The sequence below is a fragment of the Olea europaea genome, chromosome 4 (genome assembly GCF_002742605.1).
Source record: "Olea europaea var. sylvestris chromosome 4, O_europaea_v1, whole genome shotgun sequence".
Lineage (NCBI taxonomy): Eukaryota > Viridiplantae > Streptophyta > Magnoliopsida > Lamiales > Oleaceae > Olea > Olea europaea.
Genome location: NC_036240.1, coordinates 5,497,808 through 5,520,198, shown reverse-complemented (window position 1 = coordinate 5,520,198; position 22,391 = coordinate 5,497,808). Strand labels below are relative to the sequence as shown.

The following is a 22,391-nucleotide window of genomic DNA, read 5'->3' as shown; positions in this document are numbered from 1 at the left end:
CTAAATAATGAATTTATTTCAAGGCATTAATACATTTAGATATGATGCAACTATAATGTGTTCATCTAATGCCATATCGTCTACATTTACATCTCATCAAACATCGATCGAAACTCAAAATGTGATGTCTGTCGAATTAATTGATTACTTCAATCATAATATGCCAACAGACAGAACAATTAAAAAATTCAGAAGAAGTAATTGAATTCTAGCGAAAGTATGAAAGATATTGGTCAATTGTTTCTGCAATTGTGAAAGATCTGCTGACACTTTCGATTAGCACTATTGTTTCGGAAACTGCTTTTAATGCAGGTAAAAGGGTTTTGACCGATATTAGAAGCCGACTGAAAGAAGATGTTTTGGAAGCGTTAATGTGCGTGTAGGATTAGTAGGACGCTCACTTTCGACTACAAAATAAATACGCTGAAATTGTATGTTATCAGGTAAGTGATATTTGATTTAATTCTATTAATCAAAATTTCCTTATTTTTTAATCGTTAAATTTAATTTTCTTTAAAAAATTGTACACGTTACAACAAGTTGTTCGTGTACAATTTTTAACTCTGCCTACTTAAAATTGATGTAGCCAGTCCCAAACTCGAATAAAGGAGGATGATTTACGTTTTATCTACTTTAAAAAGAAATAAAAAATTATATTTTTTGTAAATGTATTTCAAAAAACAATTCGTCTTCATTATATAAATATTTTATACTTTATAAAAAAAATACAATATGATATAAATAAAAAAAATAAAAAAGTGTCTTCATTAAATTATTTGTATTTTTTTAACACTTTTAATTTTTTTAAAAGTATTTTCATTTATTTGTGTTTTTCTCTATTTTTTTTTAAAAAGACGAGCCCACGAGCCAAAGCTCGGCTCGGTCCACGAGCTCGCCCAAAATCAACGAGCCAAGTTTGAGCTCGGCTCGCCACAAGCGCAACGGCCCGGACCATTGACATCACTACGCACCTATGACCATCAATTATATAATTGCAACCTTAATATATTTAATTTGTAAAATATTTCAGCCCATTTAGCACTTGTTCGGATAATTTTCTTATAATTGGTCAAATCACTTCTTATCTATACATTTCTTTAGACATACAAATAATACTCAATTATCTACCACTTTATTTATCTATTTATAAATTAAACCAAACACCCAAACATGCCTTTTCTAGATCGGATATTTGCATTTTGGGCTACTCTGTGCAAGTTTATGCATTTCGTTGAACAGTTCAACCAAATGCATAAACTTGCAGCATTTTATATGTATGCATCTATAAATCCACAAGGTTGGGATACATAAAGTTTATTAGCCATCACAGATATTTCATTATATGGCATCAACGCTGATTCCATACGATTAGAAATAGAAACTTATGCTTCAAACCACTGGAACTCCCAAAAAAAAAAAAAAAAGATTCCAACCTGCAAGATGCTTCTTTATTATAATTTTGGGAAAACCACACCAATAGCATCATGTAATGCAGTCTGCTTATACACAGTCTACTCAATACTCAACATATGGCATATTTATGAATTTTGGAGTAATTCTTTAGCCTTCTTCGACCAAACATCATAAATCTCATCTGAGAACAGAACAAAGTGCACCTGAAAAGACAATATTGAATCATTAATTCTGCTTACATAGAGCCGATGTTTTTCACAAAGCCATTCAGCTACTAGAAAAAGTGACAAAAGGGATGCCTTGTGAACAACTGGTTTTTAACTATGCAGCACTAATACGAACACGTTGACGCGATTTTTCATGAAAGTACTGACACAGCACGTCGCCAATACGTTGATTAAATTTTTTAAAATTCTTCATTTACATGGTATAAATTTAGTTTTATACTAGTTATTTATTTTTCTTGTTAAAATCTTTTAAATATAAATACTTATTTGTTATTTAATAATAATTTTGAATTAAAAAAATATAATATTTCTAATAAAGAGGGAAAAATGACCATGGCAAGTGTTCAAGGAGCGATGGTATCGGACATGTGTCAGACACACACAGACACACCACCCTAATTTAAGTGTCCGTGCAACTGAGATTTTTAATCTATACATGAGTGTATATACCTATCGTCAATTGAGGCTAGAAACCTTCAGCTCCATTTACTAATTATCATGCATTACTGGTCTTCTAGGGAACACCACCATCTCAGATTTCATGACACCTTTTATGATTAAAATCAGCTATTTCTATAGAATTCATGTGAAAAAAGCTGCATCAGCTGCATGAAGGGTAGTTTTATAGAGGGAAAGCTAAATTAAGGATTCATTATCATACCAGCGGAGGGAGGCGAGAGGATCACATTTATTTGTATGATATAAAGTTGTGCCAAGAATATAGGACTTACAAGAGTTCCAAGTTTGTGAGTTATAAAGTGGCAATTAGAGGACTAGATTTTGATGTTAGTTATGTTGCAGCAACACTGCGGTATGATTCATGCATACTTGTCTGCACAATGCAGTTCCTACAACGAGGCATGGATACTTTTTGATATTGGATATGGATGAACTCAAAATTGAGAGAAGTTGGCAATGCTCTCACTAGACTAAGACATTTTCAAATATCTAAGAGGATATTGTCTCCACATTTTTCCTTCTTCAAGACTACTGCATAGAAGTTTTCGACTCAAGATTTTGGAAAATCTTAGAAGATTCAGGAATCTCCCTTCCTCCCACTCACAAAATTTATGTTGTGCAAGTCTCATACTCCTAAGGAACATGAGCATCTCTTCAATAGACATAGGAAGATGTCACCTTCCAACAACAAAAGGGCCACGGGCTGCCACAAGCAGCTGCACACAGTCTCACATGTGAAGACGACAGGGTTCTGAAGCAGCCAGAGACAAGACAGATGTTGAAGGAGCTGAAGGCAGGGGCCGAAGACATTGGACGAAGAAAGGATAGCAGGCAACATAGGAGCCTAATGGATGTGTGCAGACTCAACTCCAAGCTGGGTAAAAACATTCTAAAATTATTGCAGGGAAATTATGGATATACTATTAAATAGAAAGGATGTTGTTCTCTCCCGCGTTTGATTGTCAAATAGAAAGGAATGGTTAACCAAGATTGGAAAGGCTCTATTGATTAAATTGAGATAATACAATGGTTTATTAATTTTTAAAGGTAGATTATGTTCCTTCTTTTAAAGATTCATCTAGGCTTCGGTGTCGGGTGGATCAATTTGAGTATTTCAATACCCGAACCACATATTATACTTTGGGTATTTCGCAAATGGAACCATTCGAGTCTATGTCATTACCGAACCCGAACCCGAACCCGAACCCGAACCGTCGGTTCGGTTCTACCCATAAGATTCCCTTATAGACCCCTTTAAATACATATTCCTAATACGTTAATACTTGACAATATTTAAATTCTTCTACTCCTACAACAAGCTGACATAGAAAATACTAATTAGATGCATAACTATGCAATATTAAGAAATTGCAGACCACCTATTGAACTCGCTCTTTTCAAGTAAAAAAGAAAAAATTATATTTCAAAAGAAAACCATGAACTCAATATAACAGAAAAGGCACTTCACAGCCCAAGCTACAAATATATATCAAGTTCAATAGCCATGTGTTAATGAAAAAAAAAAATTAAAAATCACTTTGTAAACAATGCAAGAGTAAAGAGCTTGAATTACAAAGAATGAACGCTTTGATTCATCAACCTATACCATAAACTAAATTGAATTTTTTATTCATAAAAAGTCTAAATTACAAAGATTAATATGTACTAACCTTTGAAATGCAACAATATGATGTAAGGCGAGATGCCAAAAAGTGGGAGTCCATCTTGATTTCTTAGGCTTAGAGTCTAGAGTTTTAGACAAATTACTACCCAAATTAGGTTTTTAGGTTTTGTATTTTTTTACCTAGCCTATAAATTGTAAATAACAAATTATATAAAAAATTAGTTCTATTCGGATACTCACGGTTCTAGTTCAGGAACCAATAATCGACTCAGACCCAATCTATTCTTGGTTCCGATCCTAATTTAATTTTTTGGGAACTGGACTGAAACCTCTGATTTCGTTCAATTTTGGTACTCGTTAAAACGTCTGGACCTAGATTCATCGAAGGGTTCCTTATTTGATTGGATATATATATACATACGATAAGTGTTTTCTATTGGGGAATTGCATTTTACATCCAAACTTTTGACTCCTTGATGACTACCTTAGTGCAAGTATGCTTGGGCGTGGTTTGATTTGGGTTGGTGGGTTAGTTTTGACTCTTATCTGAAATCAAAACCAAATTAGTTGGTTTGGATAAATTTCAACCCACTCTAGTTCTCAAACCAAACCAAACCGAACCGAATCAATTCAGTTTGTCGGTTTGGATTTTACTCCAAATTGAATTTATTTTTTTTAAATTATCTAAGTTTTGGGCCCACTTAGATTACAAGAAGTAAAATAACCAAATAATTTTATATTACAAGAACAATTGACTAACAAATAAAATCAAGTTAAAATAGAAGAATCAACATAAAACTTAAAAATTTTGTTTTTTTTCTATGTGTTATGAAGTTTGTCTGCCTGATTAAAGAAAAATACTAAGTATAACATAATGAACTTGCGAAAGAAAATTCTCAATGTTATTACTTACTGACAACATCATAAATTGGATGGAATCAAAATATAGTTACGAGATTAGATCTTTTTTTTTTTTTTTTTTTTTAAAAATATAAGTGGGTTAGGTTGGTTCGGTTAACCAACGGTTTGAAAATTCAAACCATAACTGAACCGACCCACAACGGTTTTGTTTAAAATAAAACCCAACCAAACCAATTACCTATGTCAAACCGACTTGAGTCAGCTCGATTTAATTGGTTTGATCCGTTTTTCGACTTTTTTGCCCGGGCACAATTGCAAGGGAACATGCAACTAACTTGAAATTGAGCAATTCACCTCCAATTGTCATTTTCACTTAATGGCATTAACGTAAAGTTTTGTTTTTCAAGACATAAGCTACTAGTGTCTTCCTTTATTGGTTTTGGATGTTTTGGGATTTAGAAAGTAAGTCATTATCCTAATGGTTTTAGAAGTTTGTCAGTTCGTGACAATTGAACCTAAAACAAATAAAATAAGACAGAAAGAAAAAATCGATAAAACCTAGATGGGTGGAGTCTGCTGTTTGAGGTTAATGTATATGATCATGTTTCTGTACAATAAAGGCTAAATCATTTTTCAACCACAATTCATCTGCAAGCAGCATAGACAGCAATATTCAGAGCCTACAACAATATTCATTAGCACTTTGGTCGAAGGCAAGTTAAGAGAGAAAAAGAAATGAAATCATCAAACAAGCGGTACCTCCTTCAAGTCGTTTGCAAATTCCTTGACCGCAGATATGGCCACAGAGGCAGCTTCATCATAAGGATATCTGAAAGAACAAGATTAGAGTCTTGGCAGTGTTTACACATTACTGTAGCTTACGTTCCCTAATCAAACAGTCAAAGAACCAGTACATAGCTCTGACAACATACCCGTAGACTCCACATGATATGGCAGGAAATGCAACATAATGAATGTTGTTCTCTTTGGCTACAACTAAACTGTTTCTGTAACAAATTTCATTTAGGAGAAAGGAAATTTCAGCTATGATGAGAAATTACACTTGTCTCAAGGGGGCTGGCAGCAAGATCACTTAAGTACCTATATGCATTTTTCAGAGAGGCTTCGGGGTTTTCATCTTCTTTGTAAATTGGTCCAACTGTGTGAATAACGTGAGAGGCTGGCAACCGAAAGCCTCTACAGGTCACAAAATGTTAGCATATATCACTGTTTGTCTGATGAAAATAAGGAGGCAATATTTTCTCCGATAATATATAAATAAAATGAGCAAGAAGCACATACGGGGTAATCCTTGCTTCTCCTGTGGGGCAGCGAACTCCAGGTCGTACTTCTGGGACCTCATAGCACGCTGCCCGTAATTCTGGACCAGCAGCTCGATGTATAGCTAAAAGAAAAATGGAATAAAATGAGTAAAAATGACTCATAGTGCACTCAAAAACTTTTATCAGTAATGCTGACATAATTACCTCCATCAGCACCACCACCTCCAAGCATTCGTTCATTGGCTGGATTGACCTATGAGATAAACCAGTCAACAAGGAAACAGCATTCAACTCGGGAACAAATTAACATGTAACTGGAAGTTGAATCGTTGACAAATTTTACTTCCAAATTAGAAGTTATAACTGGATGATGCTGTAAAAATTGATCGCATAAGCAATTCATTGGAGGCATAACAGCAAAATTTTCAATCATTCAACTTGTGATTTGAGTATTTAAATCCTAAAAGCAGATTCACTCTTTCGATAAAACTAGTAATAGTATCCAAATGATGTGTTAATTCTGGCCACCTTTCATGCCGACAAGCATTCATACGCTATTATGCATTATCAAGAACAATGAAAATTTTCAAATTGCATCTGCAACAAGCAACTTCACCAGCTGCAACAGAAGTGCTGTCCTACCAGAGTAGATGATTTAGTCAGGCATGTGTGATGTGATTGCTATTATTAAAGGCAAGGCAAACCTTCCCTCTGTGCCATGGTTCTATTCACATAAACCTTAGGGTTTTAAGAGCTTCACCACAAAGGGTTGGATCCACAAGGCAATAGGGGATTGTGAGTTGGTGGCAATGGGCCAGTATTTGTCTACATGTGATCACCAACAAGATAACATCCTGGTCATCCCATCTGAGAGAAGTATCTAAATACTCCTTTCTGGAAATTACAGTCACTTCACAATTTTATACCCAAACTCATTACTAGTCCTAGACTAATGTTTCACTTCAAATAGACATGCAATGTACTTAACAACGTAGAAGACAAGCATTGTGAGAGATAAACATGTCTATACTGGGGCATGAAACAACTAAAGTAATGGGTTTGACAAAACAATGGACAGAATATGACTTTCACATCTTAATATGGAATTCTTCTAAAATATAGAATAGTTTTTAGGCGTGTGCAGGTTGTACGCATGTATAAATTGTGTACTTCCTCCTTTCTGATAGGTGATATGTTTACATAAAAGTATCATTATGCTTTAAATATATTATATATGTAGTGGAATATTGATTATTTCCAATAATGCAATGTGGAGGTTAATGTTGATCTCTTAAATTAAGTGCCTGTGGTTCATTAGATAAGTGTTAGGCACAAGAGGCACACAACCCTGAATGAGGTTAAGCTTAATCGTAGGCACATGAGTTACACGCGATGTTTTTTGGAGAGGGGTAACACAACTAGACTCACTACTGGATTTAGGGTGTAATTGTCGGGAATGAGGTGGTATGCTAGTTTATGATATGCTTTGCGAAATTTAACATGTCCATGATTGCCTGACAATAAGCCTCATCCAAGTAGGTGTTAGATATGTTGTCAAGACTGATCTCAAGATTCTTTGAGAAATCTAGAAGCTGAGATATAGGGAGTTTCATAAATATCACAACTGTTTAATATCTCCTCAAAGTGGGTCATTATATCACTAAAAGTGAACATACCTTGCTTACGGCATAAAAAGAATTAATCTGGCAACTGAGTTCAATGATAGAAAAGGGCACATTTGTTACTCAATATTTGTTTCATCTCATCACTGACCTACACGATCAATGTCACGCAAATATGACTCCGGCAATAATGCCTAGTGGAACCTACAAGTGACACACTAGCATGACAAATACAATGAGTCACTAATGTTGTAAAAGTGAGATAACTTTTCAAGATTATCGAGTAAATCAAGAAACGTCTCCAGATCAGAACAACCATCAAAGTTCCATGATTTTAATTTGACTTGCCTAGTAATATAATTGGTGTTTCCAACATTGTCCCTAGAATGATGATAATCTGCTTGATGATGGTACTGATCTATAGTCTGGATGTAGCTATAAGAGTTATTACATGCATTGTGCATGGTGGTGAGTGGTGACAAATATGAGTGGAATGCTGGGCCAATGCAAATACTCCAGATAATTGCAATTATCACCTACTAAAGTGATAGACCCCCAATCCGGTTCACCTATTCTAGTAGGAAGAAGGAACTTGCCAAGTCAGCTGAAGTTAGTTAGTTAGGGGTAAAAGTGTCATAGCATTGTGGTAGGAAGTGTAAATAAATATGAGAATTGGTTGAGGGAAAAGGCATCCACGTTTTCATTATGATTTTCAGTTAAGGGGGGAGAGACAGGGCCTCTCCAACAGCCCTGGCCCTAACTGAGTTGCTCAAGGACAGTTTCCAATGGAATGAGGTCGTCGAGACAGCATTTCAGGACCTCAAGTCTGCCATAATCAGGGTGCCCGTGCTGGCACTACCCAACTTCTCAAAGCAATTCGTCGTTGAGACCGATGCTTCCACTCAGGGCCTAGGGGCAACGCTAATGCGACAACCATCCTATTGCTTTCTTCAGCAAAGTACTACCGCAGAGTGCCAAGCAGAAGTCAGTTTATGAAATAGAGTTAATGGCCATAGTGTTTGCCATTCAAAAGTGGCGTCACTACCTGTTGGGCAAACATTTTGTCATTCGGACTGATCAGCGAAGCTTGAAATTTTTATTGGAGCAACAGTTGGTGAATGAGGATCACCAGAAATGGCTCACTAAACTGATGGGTTACCACTTCAACATCCAGTATCTCCCGGGATTGGAGAACAAAGTGGCAAACGCACTTTTCAGAATTTGGCCAACCCTGCAATGCTTAGCTTTAACCACTCCTAAGGTTCTTCAACTTGAGGAGATCAAGAAGGAGGTGGCTACAGGCGAGAAGTTGGGAAGACTAGTGCAAGACATATAGGGGGGAGTTCCAGTGAAGGCGGGTTATGAATTGATAGATGGCATGTTGTGTTACCATGGTAAGTTAGTGTTGCCCAGCAGTTCGCCTTATGTGACACTTATGTTGCAAGAGTGCCATGACACAAGTCGGGGGATACTCGGGGTTTCTCAAGACATACAAGCATGTTGTCGAGAAGTTTATTGGCAGGGGATGAAAAAGAGGGTGAAGGAGTACATGGCGGAATGTGAAGTTTGTCAAAGAAATAAGTACCTCGCACTGTCCCCAGCTAGTCTCTTGTAGCCTTTGCCAGTACTTGAGTTAGTTTGATAGGATATCTCAATGGATTTCATTGAGGGGCTCCTGCGTTCACGTGGATTGGATACCATTCTGGTTGTCATGGATCGTCTAAGTAAATACGGGCATTTTGTTGGGTTGAAGCACCCTTTTACTGCCCCTTCAATTACGGAGGTGTTTATACGAGAGGTGGTCCGGTTACACAGCATGCCTCATTCTATTGTTTCTGATAGAAACCGGATTTTCATGAGTACCTTTTGGACAACACTGTTCAAAGCTCAGAGGACCATTCTCAAGCACAGTACCGCATACCATCCCCAGGCCGATGGTCAAACGGAGGTCGTCAATAGGTGTTTGGAAACATATTTGTGGTGTTTTACATCTAGTAGACTGTGGGTTTGGAGCCAATACTTACAGTGGGCTGAGTTTTGGTACAATACATCCTTTCATACCGCGACTAAACACACCCCTTTTCAGATTGTGTATGATCGTGAATCGCCCAAAAATTTGGCCTTTAAGAAGGGTATAACAGCTAGCTCATCTGTGGAACAGCTGTTGCTTGACCGGGATGAAGCCTTGAAGGAGCTTAAGGTGTAGCTTTCTAGAGCTCAATTGAAGATGAAGGAATCGGTAGATGAACATTGTCGTGACATTCAGCTTGTAGTAGGGGATGTAGTCTGTCTCAAGCTCCATCCACACTGCCAGAAGTCAGTGGCTAAACCTCCCTTTGAGAAGCTGTCTCTGAGGTATTATAGACCGTTTGAAGTGGAATCAAAGGTCGGCCAGGTCGCATACAAACTGAAACTTCCACCAACTGCAACCATCCACCCGATTTTTCATGTCTCTCAACTTCGTAAGGCCACGGGCAACCTGCAACCAGTCTCCTCTCTTCCACCCCAACTGTCAGCAAATGGAGAGTTCATTCTGGAATCAAAATCTGTCCTGGGAGTTCGCCCTAATTCTACCAACAAAGCTGGGGGGCCTGACATCTTAATCAAGTGGAGGAATTTACCAGCGTATGAGGCAACCTGGGAGCCGTTTGAGACTATCAAACTATAATTCCCTAGCTTTCACCTTGAGGACAAGGTGGATTTCGGAGCGACAGGTAATGATAGACCCCTGGCCCGGTTCACCTATTCTAGAAGAAAGAAGGAGCTTGCCAAGTCAACTGAAGTTAGTTAGTTAAGGGTAAAAGTGTCATAGCATTGTGGTAGGAAGTGTAAATAAATATGAGGGTTGGGGGAGGGAAAAGGCATGCACGTTTTCATTCTGATTTTCAATTAAGGGGGGAGAGACAGGGCCTCTCCAATAGCCCTGGATTTGTTATCTTTCAGTTGTTTTGGAATAAGCCATTGAATTCATTCCTTGCTATTGTGTGTTTAATATTTTCTTTGGGTTCAGGAGTCTTATCATAAAGACACAAAATATGAACGAAAACTCTAAAGCCAGGTCAAAATGATTTGATTTTAGCCCAACAATGCAACAATATGATGTATTTTATCACTAATAGCTAAGTAAAAGAAATAAAGAAATTTGTTTGGGATATATTTTTAATGTGAAAAACCTTTGTTTTGGAGAATATAGTTAAAAAGTAGAGAAAAGTTATAGGTCTCATAGAATTTGTGGTTGAAAATGATTTTAAAAAATCCCTCCATAGCAAGGCCAAAAGAAAAGCAATTATAAAAATAGTTTTTTTTTTAAATAAAAATAAAAAATTGACAAGACCAAATAATACTAAAAATAAAGAGTCCAATACCACCAAGGACTAAAAAAATGAGCAAAACCTACATTGTAATCATTGACCAAACAATCGACCATGGAAAAACCCTTTGTACTCTCAGATGACGGAATTGGTTAGAAGATAGCTATAAAATGATGTTGCAAGAGGTAGCCGTGGTGGTATCTTAGAAAAATGAAGACAACAAGGAATTGATATGGTGGAGAATGAAAATAAGGATAAAAGGAATTCCTAATAAATTAGGAATAAATATAGTTTGATTTATATAATTTATTAAAATTTTCTAGTTTGTCTTAAATCAAGGTTTTGTGTTGGCTTCAGCAGTTAAAGGTGGTTGTAGGCCTATAGACTAGCGGTGGCTGGTTAGTAGGCTGGTAATTTTTGAATGGTAGTTGTTGCAAAGTACTTTTTCATGCATCGTATCTTGCAAAGTGATAATTTGATTAAAGGAAAATGACTTGCTCTAATACCAAATTGATGTAGAAAGCTTGCAAAAGAAAGGAAAAGAGAGAAAGAAGGAAGGAGAGAAAATAAAAAGAATTTAGAGGGAGAAAATATGAGTTTATTCAATAATTAAGTCTTACTATTATAATCCATTGTACCATCTTTATATAGAATCTAAACAACTTAATTAAATAGGAAAACAACTAAAGATGTAAAATGAAACCCTAACTCAAGGCAAACTAAAAAACTACAATAAACTAAACTAGACTAAGATAGTTTCATTATATCTTCATTCCTAATCAAATAGTTTCATTAATATGGAGAGGTCATGCATCAAATAAGATATCTTACGCGTGAAAGCATATATGAAGCCTTCATATCTCTTAGCCCCAAGATAATAAGTGCTTCATTTTCGTAACTGTACAGTTAATAAAACTTTTCGAAATTACTCTCTTCAAATTTCAAGATGTTTAACCTAAAGTGAATGCTCCATTAGCAGCTTTGAAGCATGGGCACCTACAACCTATGTTGAACCGACAGATATCGGACACTGACACTTGTTGGACACACTCCAACATCTTGAAAATGTCACGTGGCATATGTCCTTTTTAGTTTATTTTTCCTAATCCCACATGCTCGTGGACATAACGAATCATGGCAAGTGCTCTAAAAAACGCATAAAAATTAACATGCCTATCAGTCCAATGATAAAGGCCATTGCAGACGACTGAACTGGAAGAGGCTATCGCTGGTGACTGCACTAGTAGAGAGAGATTGAGAAGGAGACAGTTTAAACCCAAGCATTATTTTCAAGGATATGAAGACAACACTCAGAAAGTTGACAGCCAAATCCTAAGCAATTTTATTTATTATTTATTTTTTAAATTAAAATGGTCAACGTTTTAAGTGCCTCAATCACCAACATTTTTTGAGTAGGTTAATTTCAAAGAAAGTAAATGTGTTTTAGAATAATAGATAACTGCACAGTTTAACTTAGTATGGGAAATAGTACTATTAAATATTTAAAATCAGAGTTTTAAATTAATTGACAACTAGGGTTCTATTATTGCAAGTAAACAATACATGTAAAAGTATGCTAATAGTTGACAAGTATAATGTTATTATTGAAATAGTTAATAGTATTAAAAATTTTAATACATATCTGTATAATTTTTTAATAATAATGACATTATATTGAATTTTGTGATTTAATTTATGAAAAATAGTACAAATATATTTGTTCGTATCCAAGTATCCTAATATTTTTGAAAATGTTCTTCCAACGTCCTGTACCGTATGGTACCAAATTATGTATCCGAATTTGTGCTTCTTAGCCTACAATTGTGTTTTGACACCGCACCAACATCCTGACATGCAATTTCAAAAGTTTTTAATATGCCATCAACATTACTCCAATAAAATAAGACACGTGATATTTCTATCTTTTCCTCCTAATCGAGTGGCTGAGATAGCAAGAGTTCAAAGACTGGTTCCAATTTTCATGCCAATTTTAAGGGACCATGTCTCCAATTGAACAATCACCTTTTCAAAATGAAGTAGAAATAGCTTTCTCCTCTAAGGAACATAACCATTTTCAATTTTAGATCATAAAAACTCTATTTTGTTTCCTTCGTTTACTTTCTTACACAATTTTACACTCAATATATGACTTGGAAGTGCATATCCGATTTCACAATGACCTGTCACCTACAAGGCTAGAGCTCATACTTGCAACATAAAAATGATAATGGACATGAGTTTCTACCAACTTTATGAGACTAGTTCAACACAGAGTGCTAAGCTTGACAATTAGCATGTCAAGATCCACATGATCCAAAGTTAATTCTAAGCGCAATTACATTGAGGTTTACCCCAATATCCTGGAAAGACTGCCCGCAAATCCTAAGAATCCAGACACAGAAAGGGATTCAACTTTTCATTTATAATTACTAGTAGTGGCATCTAAATAATATAATTGAAATTTTGATTATTGGTTACCCAAGGCAGAAAATTAGTACACTTAAGCATCATATTGAAAACTGACCATCACTTTCTACTTCGAGTGACCAAGTTCACAAACTAGTCGTTTTGCATATTCCCATGGAATTCATATCATCCCTATTGAGCATAGTTGGCTTACCAGATTTCAAGATCAATACAGAGCAACGGTGAACATAAATCACCAAATACTTCTACATTAACATGAGTGTGCATCAACATTTTATTTAATAAAATATCAAAAGTAAAACGTTGAGTTCACTTTTCCATCGAAAATATAATTTTCATTCATTTATAAACGATTTTTCCTCTCTTCGTTGGTTTTAATTTCAAAGTCAACAGTGACTCCAAAAAATCGAAATCCATTCTTCTATATTGTTTTTTTTCCCCTAATTTCAAACTTCAACACACAAGCAAACGCATGCACACAAATTGAGGGGAGGGGGGAACAGTTTGCTGAGCTATTACTTCAATGAATCAACGCCCTTACACACACATACACGGACCCAAATTCTTACTATGGCATCGGAGGAACCATCAACAGACCACTGAGTGATGTCGCCTTTCTGTATCTTGAGCAGATTCGACGGAGACAGCTGGAATTGGAGTAGTTGATGACCATCACCTCCGGCGTTCGACATGGCTGAAAGCCTAACCGAAAATTTCCCTCTGTCGTTAGCTAAGCAATGACCCGTGAAGGAAAATGGCCTCAGAAACGTTCGCACAGTGGCGGTGCGACAGCAGTTGCTGGTACAACGAAGTTGGGTGAGTAAACAAAGGAGAGTGTTGGGAGAATTTCGAGGAGAGAAAATGCGTAGAAATCTGGAGTAGCGTGGGATAATGGTGGACATCTAATTTTACCTTGTTGACTGTTGAGTGCGGTACAGCCATGGACAATTGTGGGACTGGAAAAGAATCTTAAATATAATTAATACTAATTGTTACTTATTAGGATATTCCCACATGTTAGACCTAGGTAGTGTTTGTTTGGATCATTTTTCATGGAAAATAGAATAAGTTTTTCATCTTTTACTTTATTAATGGTGTTTGATACCATTTATTTTCCATGAAATTGATTTTCTTGCTTTTGTTGCTATATAGATATTTTCCATCTAATTAAGGAAAATGAATTCTCACCATATGGTGAGAATTCATTTTCCCGGTTACTGTAGCAATTATTATTTTTTTGATAATGGAAACAAATTTTAAGAATTATTGTAAAAAAAATTCCCTTTAGCTGACAATTTTCATGTAAAACAAAGTCAAACGAACACCAAAAGATAGATAATTTTCTTGGATTTATTATTTTTTGTTTTGTTTTTTTTTTTTGGTAATGGAAACAAATTATATCCTCAGTACCAGTAAATTTTATCCATTTAATCGATAATTTTCATGTAAAACAAAATCAAACGAATACCAAAAAATACTTTTATTTTAACATTTTTCACGTAAAAAATTATATCAATCAAACATAATAAATTGACAACTCCCAGAAAAATAATTTCTATGCAATTCAATTCCCTGAAATTCATTTTCTTTCCACCCAAATTCCATCTTTGTAATCAAACAGACCCTTATTTTTATTTTTGTATAAATTAAAAATATATAATTAATATACTTAAAAATATGAATTTTATTAAAAAAATAATTAACCATATTTTCAACAAGAAGAGTGACCTATAATTGTTGACAAGCGAAAATGGAAAGCAAATCTATTTTTTATGGAATGAATGGCGTATTATTTATATATTTCATGAATTTGTTATTATTTATAAATTTGTTGGTTATTATTTATATATTTCGTGAATTTATTATTATTTATTTTATAAATCATACATAGATTTGTCGTACAAGGACTAAGTGATTGAATAAATCAGTGAATAGATTTCCAGCTCATTCGAGCCTCATTTTTCAACAAAGAATTTTGTAATAGAGTTCCCCCCGCACCCCCACTCCAACCCACACCACCCCAACAAAGGATGTGATTTAAAAGAAAAAAAATTGAGTTTACATGTACAAATCATACAAGGAATTAATTTATCTATTACTAAGTGCAATAATAGAATGTAAAATATATATAACCAACAGAAAAATCCTTCGATAAGAAAAATAGCAATTAAAAATAATTATTAAAAATTAAGATCGAAGTTTTGTTGAACAATAGTTTAAAATACACATATAGGGTTCGACATGGTCCGATTCAATTTGATTCTAACAAAAACCGATTCGGACTCGAGAATTTTCGGGTATTTAGTAAGTGGAACCGTCGAGTTCAAATTTAATTCTGGAACCGTTCGGGTTTGGTTTCATTTGGTTCAGTTCAGTTCGGTTCGAGATGGTCCGGTTCCATTCGGTTCTCAAGTTTCGTATTATAATTAAATTTTTTAATATTTACAAAAGTTAAATTAATTCAATTAATGATATGTTTAATTTTAGCTCTTACAAAATAATGTAGTTCAATCTTATGTGTCTTTCTTTGCTGAATTCTTTATAGACTTGATTGTTAAAATAATAGAAATAGGAAGATAACAAGCTCAAAATAATTAAGAAAGGCATTGTCGAGCTTCAATTTGATTTTTTAAAAACGATAAAAACGATACTATGATAAACTAACAGATTTGGATAAAACTTATGTCAATTTGATTAAATTGATTTTGAACTAAAAATTAGAAATAGGAAAATCATATTTTTTAGTTTGAACTAAATTAATTAGTTAACAAATTTATTTAGAAAAATAAAATAATTTTGTTTATTTAAAATAAATTAATTAAAAATTTAGGAAGATTCAATTCTTGATCTAGAGCCGAAACCGAACCCGTCGGTTCTCGATTCTTATATCCATTCGAGCATTTAACTTAAAAGGAACCATTTGGTTCAATTTCGGTTCGGTTCGGGAGTTTTGTCCAGCCATACATATATACATATAGATATCGTAAATTTAGACTTTGTTTGATCTTTATTATTTTCAAAATACATTTTTCAATAAAATAATATTACACATAAACTTAAACTTTTTTTTTATTATTTTTTAACCAAACATTCTCTATCAATCCACTATTCCAAAATACATTCGTAGACAAAAATAGGGTTCAAACAAGCGCTTTATTTATAGATAAAAATATATATGTGATTAAATATATAAAACAATTTAATTAAAATGGATTTTCTTATTATAATTTGTTGAAATTAATGATTTAATGTATACGATTTAAATGTGGGAATTTGAAAACTCTCCAATAAGTGCAACAATTGGATGCGACTCTTCAATTGCAAAAGGTGCATAACAAAAAGTTGTGACATTTTATTAAGGTGCAATCTAGACCAGCAATTATGAAATGGTACGATCTAATGGGCAAACTAAAATTTTTCAAGTAACGTGATCATTGGAATAGACTCATGAAAATCTATACATTGGATCCTCCTAATTCCATTTTCTTCACTCAAAATTAATTTCATATTATTGATTTCTAAGTCTTTCTTTCTACAAATTATGTCAAATTAATTTCAAATTATTTTTGAGTTTTGTATTGTATATTTTCCGTTTTGTCAAGCGTTGGTTTGCTAGACAAAATTAATATTAGGCTATATTTTATTTTGGAAGAAGTGTGAGATAGACGTCCATTTGATCCTATTAACACCAATGCAACGAAATTCATCTTAAGGAGATTTACATTAGCATACCTCACTTCATTTCATATGTTTCGAATTTCAACATTTCAGTAAGTTGAAATATGTGCTTGAATTTTGATTTCGATAAGTTAAAATTCTATTCATATTTGCATGCACGTATTTTTGTTTACGGAATATAATTTATGCACCAATTTATCCAACAATCTTAAGACATATTTCTATGTGCATTTTATATTCTATTTTAAACTCTGGTTAGAATTAGCATTTAAACATTTGATGATACATGCATTCTTATTTTGAGTTACATAATCTATTTACATATTGTATGTGTTCAATTGTCTCAATAATTCTATGCACACAAATGAGATAATAACCAAAGTCATAGAATTTTGGAATTGAATTTACATTCCTATTTGATCAGAAGGCAGATTCATTTGATTCCTTTCGCAATATTGCATTTTCAGTTATTATTTCACATACTAATCTAAACTTGGGGTGCAATGAGCTTTGTAATATCTATGCATTAAGTTTGACAGAAAGTTATATATGCTTCTACATAGTTTAATTGATCTATTAAATGCAATTTTATATATGTGATTACTAAGATATTTGTATCTTAATAATCATTGCTTTATTTATGCGAAAGTAATTTTTTTCGCATACGTACTGAAAAGTTATGCAAGTTATTGTCATCTTAACGTGATTAAATTATCAAGTTAAATGCATATAGAAAATTTAATGGTGTAATTTAATTTTGAAAAATTATTGAATTATAATTCTATTAGCGAGTATATTGATTTTTCACCAGACTAATATTGACATCCGCAGTGATTAATTTAATTAGAACTTTGTTCAATACTTGATGTAGTGAGAAGTAGAATTTAATTGTCAGCACGTTTTACACTTGCCTTTATCATTAGCCGCGACAGCTAGCCGGGGAGTATGGTCAACATTAGGAACAACAGGAGCAAGAGGAGTTGGTACTAATCGTGTACCAAGCATACAATAATAATCTAAGTGCCCAAAATGTTTGCATCTGTAACAATGATCATTTGGTCGCACTAAATTGAAAATTTTGACATGGTCAACATGCAAATGCTATGAAAATTTCAAGGGCTACAACATGCATGATCAGTTAAAATAACATATGGCACAATACTTTGTGAGGAATGCTAAAATTTTGTCAATAAATAAAGTAATGAAAATGAAGAATTAAATATATTGTTAGAAATAAAACAATAGTTAAAAATAAATTTAACCGTCAATGATACTAAAAAGAAAAAATAAGAAAATATTTCAACTTATTCGTTGGTCACTTATAAGATAATATAAAAAGAACAAATTTTGTAGGTTATACTGACACCTTCTGATTGGCGAAGATGACCAAAGCATTGTCGGAAGTTGCGATATCATCGACGATATTATAGTCGATAATTGCTAAAGAAGGTTCGTCGATAATGAAAAATCGTAACACTTTTAGTAATTCTTGGCATATAATTTATTGGAAAATGCCGTATGTACACCTCGTGATGTACACACGGCCCCCCTCCATGTGAGGGGAGTGTAAAGCCGTGTATACACACAGCATGGTCCTAATTTATTTATATCAAATTATCTGATAGTAATATCATCGCAATCACCGATAGAATTTTTTTTTTTTTTTTTTTATCAATAATCAATTGCACCATTATTTTTTTATTATTCTCGAAAAGTCCCTTCTACGATTTCACCTAAGGACCTCAAGTTGGTCCACCTCCTGCAGTCAAAGGGCATTGGTTCAAGATTTGACCTTTTTAAAAAAATAAAAAAATAATAATAATAATAAATAAATAAATAAAAATGAAAATAAAAAAAATTGTATTTTGATTTTCGTTTGGAAATTTTGTTCTTCGAATTAATGTGCCATGGAGTTATAATTGGACTTGTTAATTTGTTCAATTCAAGACGAAAGACCATCTTTTAAAAATGGGAGGATTATATGCCTTTTACTAGCTGCCACTTTGTTGTATATGTACGGATAGTGATTAAACTATAAATGTACAGTAATTATGATTCTCATAAAATGTGTGAATAGAAAAAATGTATTTAACTAGAATCAGTTATATATAGAGTAATAATCAATTAAACATGCATTTGATATAAAAAAAATTGCGTAATTGCATTGCATCTAGTTGAAAAATCGGATAATTAGCCATAATTTAATTATCATTACATTATCTTAAAAACGTTAATAACACTTTCTTGACACATCACTTCGCATATCGAGAGTAAATAGACGTATTAAAGATTCATAACATTGACTAGTGTATACTCAAGATAAAAAATTGAAAAAATCGATGCAAATTTCATCTAACAATATTATTTATTATTACTAAATCATAATCCCTATCCTTTAGCATCCTTCTTGATATGTTTAAAATTATGATGTCTTTGATGTTGGAGACTTTTAATGTCATTTTCGTACTACACATTTGTTGATGCTCTCAAGCGCTAGAGGTGTCAACTTATGTAGGGAACGACAAGTATGACATGGCTTTACTTTTGCTAGCTTGATTGATAGGTTTGCTCTCAAGGGCTTGAAGTGTCGAATTGTGTAGAGCACGACAAGATGGGTAAACTTTTACTTTTGGAAACTTGATCTATAGGTGGACTCTAGATATGGAATCAAGGGTTTCTTTCAAAAATAATCTAGACTACCTATAAATATATTGGTTTGGGTCCCAAGAGATTGGTGTTGGCAATTTTGAATAGACATGGTTTAGTTTGGATGTATAGAATAGTCGGGCCATCCAAGTTCGATCAATTCAGCCATGTTTGGAATTACACTGCGGCGCGTTGGAACTTGATTTTATAGTCCAGTCATGTTTGGTTCGGATTAGCAAGCTCGTTGTTTAAGGTGATTAAGATTAAATGGGTAGGAAAACTAGGTTTGTATGTGTTCTGTCATACCTATTGGTGAGCCATGCTAGACAGCCTAAACTGTTAGCACTATGTGTACTGTACACCTTATTTAACATCTCTAGTTAGAATACATTTGTGTACATCGAAAATAAATAATCCCAAACTCAACTTTTGTACTCGATAAAGTTTTTATTTGCAAACTTATTTACGATAATTAGGTGGCTTCATCAATTCTTAACCACCATTTGAATTATATATTTAAGAAGAAAAATCCCAAACGTCACGGACTTAAGCGGGTGCTATCCAGCCACCACAGCATTAGAGCCATTTGTCACGGACTTAAAATGTCTGGAGCGTGACATATTGCTCCCACAACCTCTTTCATACCTGCACACCCTTTTTAACTAATGACAAACTTAAATCTTAAAAATCCTTTCAGAATATTTTTAAGAATTTCCAATTGATATTATAACTAAAATTGTCCTCCTTGGAATGTTTGTCCGAATTGCCAACCAGCTGGGACAACGTTGTTACTAGTAATTGTTCTTCCATCACTAGTGGTGACTTGAAATGAGAGGCTTTGACCATTGAGATAGGTGTTGCTCTGCCAGTTTTGGCCCCAATTTCTCGACATTTGTTGCCATCCTGTTCTTGAACACTTAATAGACACTGAATGGACGTCACCGGCACCACCAACATTGGTGATCAACACAAGGTTGAAGTAGGAGTGACCGTTTATTGTGAACCTTATTCCCCCCTTCTTTACGCATGGCACCCTATAAATACCACCAAACAATCTTTTAGCAAGAAATCTTCAAAGCTTGACCAAGGCAATAGTGGATGGTAAGGTCTTAAAATAAAGTGTAAAAATATTATAATCTCTTCAAATATGTCCTCATAACCATAATTTTTTGGATAGGAAGAATAAGTGCTTAAAGTTCTAACCTTCGGAAAGAAATTGGCACAATTCCAGCACGATATTGAGCAATTTGCAAGAAAGCCGGCTGGGCCAAATCGAAGTGTTGTCGGGGCGGATTGCACCATCCACCATTGTCATTTGGCAGAGATGGGTTAGGAGGGCAAAAATTTGTTGCCGTGACTGTTATGGTCCCCGAGAGGCACCATTTGGGGTCACTATTGCAAGTTAGCTCGTAGCACGCACCACATGTTAACCCATTGTTGAATAGAGCAGTACTTAATGCTGCAGTGTTTGTACCATAACCTTGGCTGTACAAGTTGCCATACCCACAAGCACCCCCTGTATATGCACATCATTTTTTAGCATAATTCTGTAAGACTTGCCCCGACTCTAAATTTGTTGAAAATATTACTATAACTCGTATTTGTTAGAATTTAATACATGTTAAGGTAAAAATCACATCGATTAAGTATAAAAATACTAACAAATATATAGGGTTTGGAATACTTTTGTTAACAATGTTGATTTTTTAAGATGAAACTCAAATTTTAAATAATGTCAATAATCATACCAGTGCATATTTATTACACATCATTGAATAGAACCGGTGATCAATTTTACTATCGTGCCCCTATATGATAGGGGTTCAAAATTTAAATTTTAATCTAAGTCAAAATTAAGAATTAATTTTAAACATATATTTTATTATGGGATCCACAACTTTTCAATCACACATTTCGTAACGTTTTCTCAAAATTTAATAAAAATCTAATCCTAATCCCATAAAAAAAAGGTCCATATATAATGTCTAGTTGAATGTACCAAGCATTATCGAGCACACATGCGAACAAACATACCCATTGTGCCGGACGCATCCCCTCCGCCATAGAAGGTAGCATGAGCACTCTGCCATCCTCCGTAATCACCAAACACTCCTTGAAAGCAAAAGTTGAAAAAGAAAAATACAAGAGAAACCATGGATACTGCAGGGAAAGCCATTCTTGAAACACAAAAAATGTAGTTGAGAGAGAGAGAGAGAGAGAGTTGAGTACAAAAATGGGAGTATTGAGTGACTATTTATATAGAAAAATGGAGGCAAAAAATTGTGGGATAATAGCAGAAAATGACAAGTTAGCTGAATTCTGAGGTGAGAGCCACAAGAAACAGAAATCAAAAAATAGCACAAAGATGAAGAAAAGAGAGATGCATGTGCACATGCATTTGTCCCAACTTGAACTTCCAACTGATAATCAAACGTCGACCCTACAACCACATGCAATTTTCAGCTGTTTTCCATTTTTCTGCTAATGTTGAAATTGGATTGGACGTGAAAATAGAGGATAATATTTTTCTCGATTCGCCATAAATTACGCCGGGCAGGTATTTCGCTAATGTGGAATATTGGCAGCATTGTCAGTGGGGATATGGAATTTTTGTACTCTTTTTTACTTTTTAATCAACATGGAGTTAGAATTTTGGATTTCCAACTTTAAGTCAAGGTTTATCCTACTTAAACATTCTAAAGGGTCGATATAAAAGTAGACTACGTAAGTCGTAAAGGAATTTGTAGCCTATAGGCTCGAGTGTTAGGTCGGTGAAAACACTCCTTTATTTACGAAGCTTTCCTAGATCAAATTTTGAATGAAAATGAATCTAGCATGTA

At 34.2% G+C, this 22,391-nt stretch overlaps 2 protein-coding genes across 3 annotated transcripts; both read right to left on the bottom strand.

Annotated features, from left to right (window-relative positions):
* Nucleotides 1–1,307: 1,307 nt before the first annotated feature.
* LOC111393374 (macro domain-containing protein VPA0103-like) lies at nt 1,308–14,175 on the bottom strand. Of its 2 annotated transcripts, none has more exons than XM_023018882.1 (7): nt 13,785–14,175; nt 6,072–6,120; nt 5,887–5,989; nt 5,686–5,781; nt 5,517–5,591; nt 5,344–5,413; nt 1,308–1,616 (listed from the first exon to the last, which is right to left on the bottom strand). In XM_023018882.1, the coding sequence occupies exons 1-7, from the start codon at nt 14,127–14,129 to the stop codon at nt 1,539–1,541; spliced, it is 816 nt and encodes a 271-aa protein (XP_022874650.1). In that variant the 5' UTR covers nt 14,130–14,175; the 3' UTR covers nt 1,308–1,538. The 2 variants fall into 2 exon arrangements, with proteins under 2 accessions (XP_022874650.1, XP_022874651.1); XM_023018883.1 differs by having other exon boundaries at nt 13,797–14,172.
* Nucleotides 14,176–19,978: 5,803 nt separating this feature from the next.
* LOC111393373 (expansin-A8-like) lies at nt 19,979–21,796 on the bottom strand. Its single transcript, XM_023018881.1, has 3 exons — nt 21,586–21,796; nt 20,755–21,067; nt 19,979–20,585 (listed from the first exon to the last, which is right to left on the bottom strand). The coding sequence occupies exons 1-3, from the start codon at nt 21,725–21,727 to the stop codon at nt 20,282–20,284; spliced, it is 759 nt and encodes a 252-aa protein (XP_022874649.1). The 5' UTR covers nt 21,728–21,796; the 3' UTR covers nt 19,979–20,281.
* Nucleotides 21,797–22,391: the final 595 nt, after the last annotated feature.

Bases quoted from the DNA above. Each gene is read 5' to 3' on its own strand.
- LOC111393374 (XM_023018882.1), bottom strand. From the start codon at position 14,129: ATGTCCACCATTATCCCACGCTACTCCAGATTTCTACGCATTTTCTCT. The intron at 5,782-5,886 runs GTATGTGCTTCT...TGTGACCTGTAG, and splicing joins GGAGAAGCAAGGATTACCCC to AGGCTTTCGGTTGCCAGCCT. The intron at 1,617-5,343 runs GTACCGCTTGTT...TTGTCTTTTCAG, and splicing joins TTGCAAACGACTTGAAGGAG to GTGCACTTTGTTCTGTTCTC.
- LOC111393373 (XM_023018881.1), bottom strand. From the start codon at position 21,727: ATGGCTTTCCCTGCAGTATCCATGGTTTCTCTTGTATTTTTCTTTTTC. The intron at 21,068-21,585 runs GTATGTTTGTTC...GTGCATATACAG, and splicing joins GGATGCGTCCGGCACAATGG to GGGGTGCTTGTGGGTATGGC. The intron at 20,586-20,754 runs GTTAGAACTTTA...TGGTATTTATAG, and splicing joins GTGCCAATTTCTTTCCGAAG to GGTGCCATGCGTAAAGAAGG.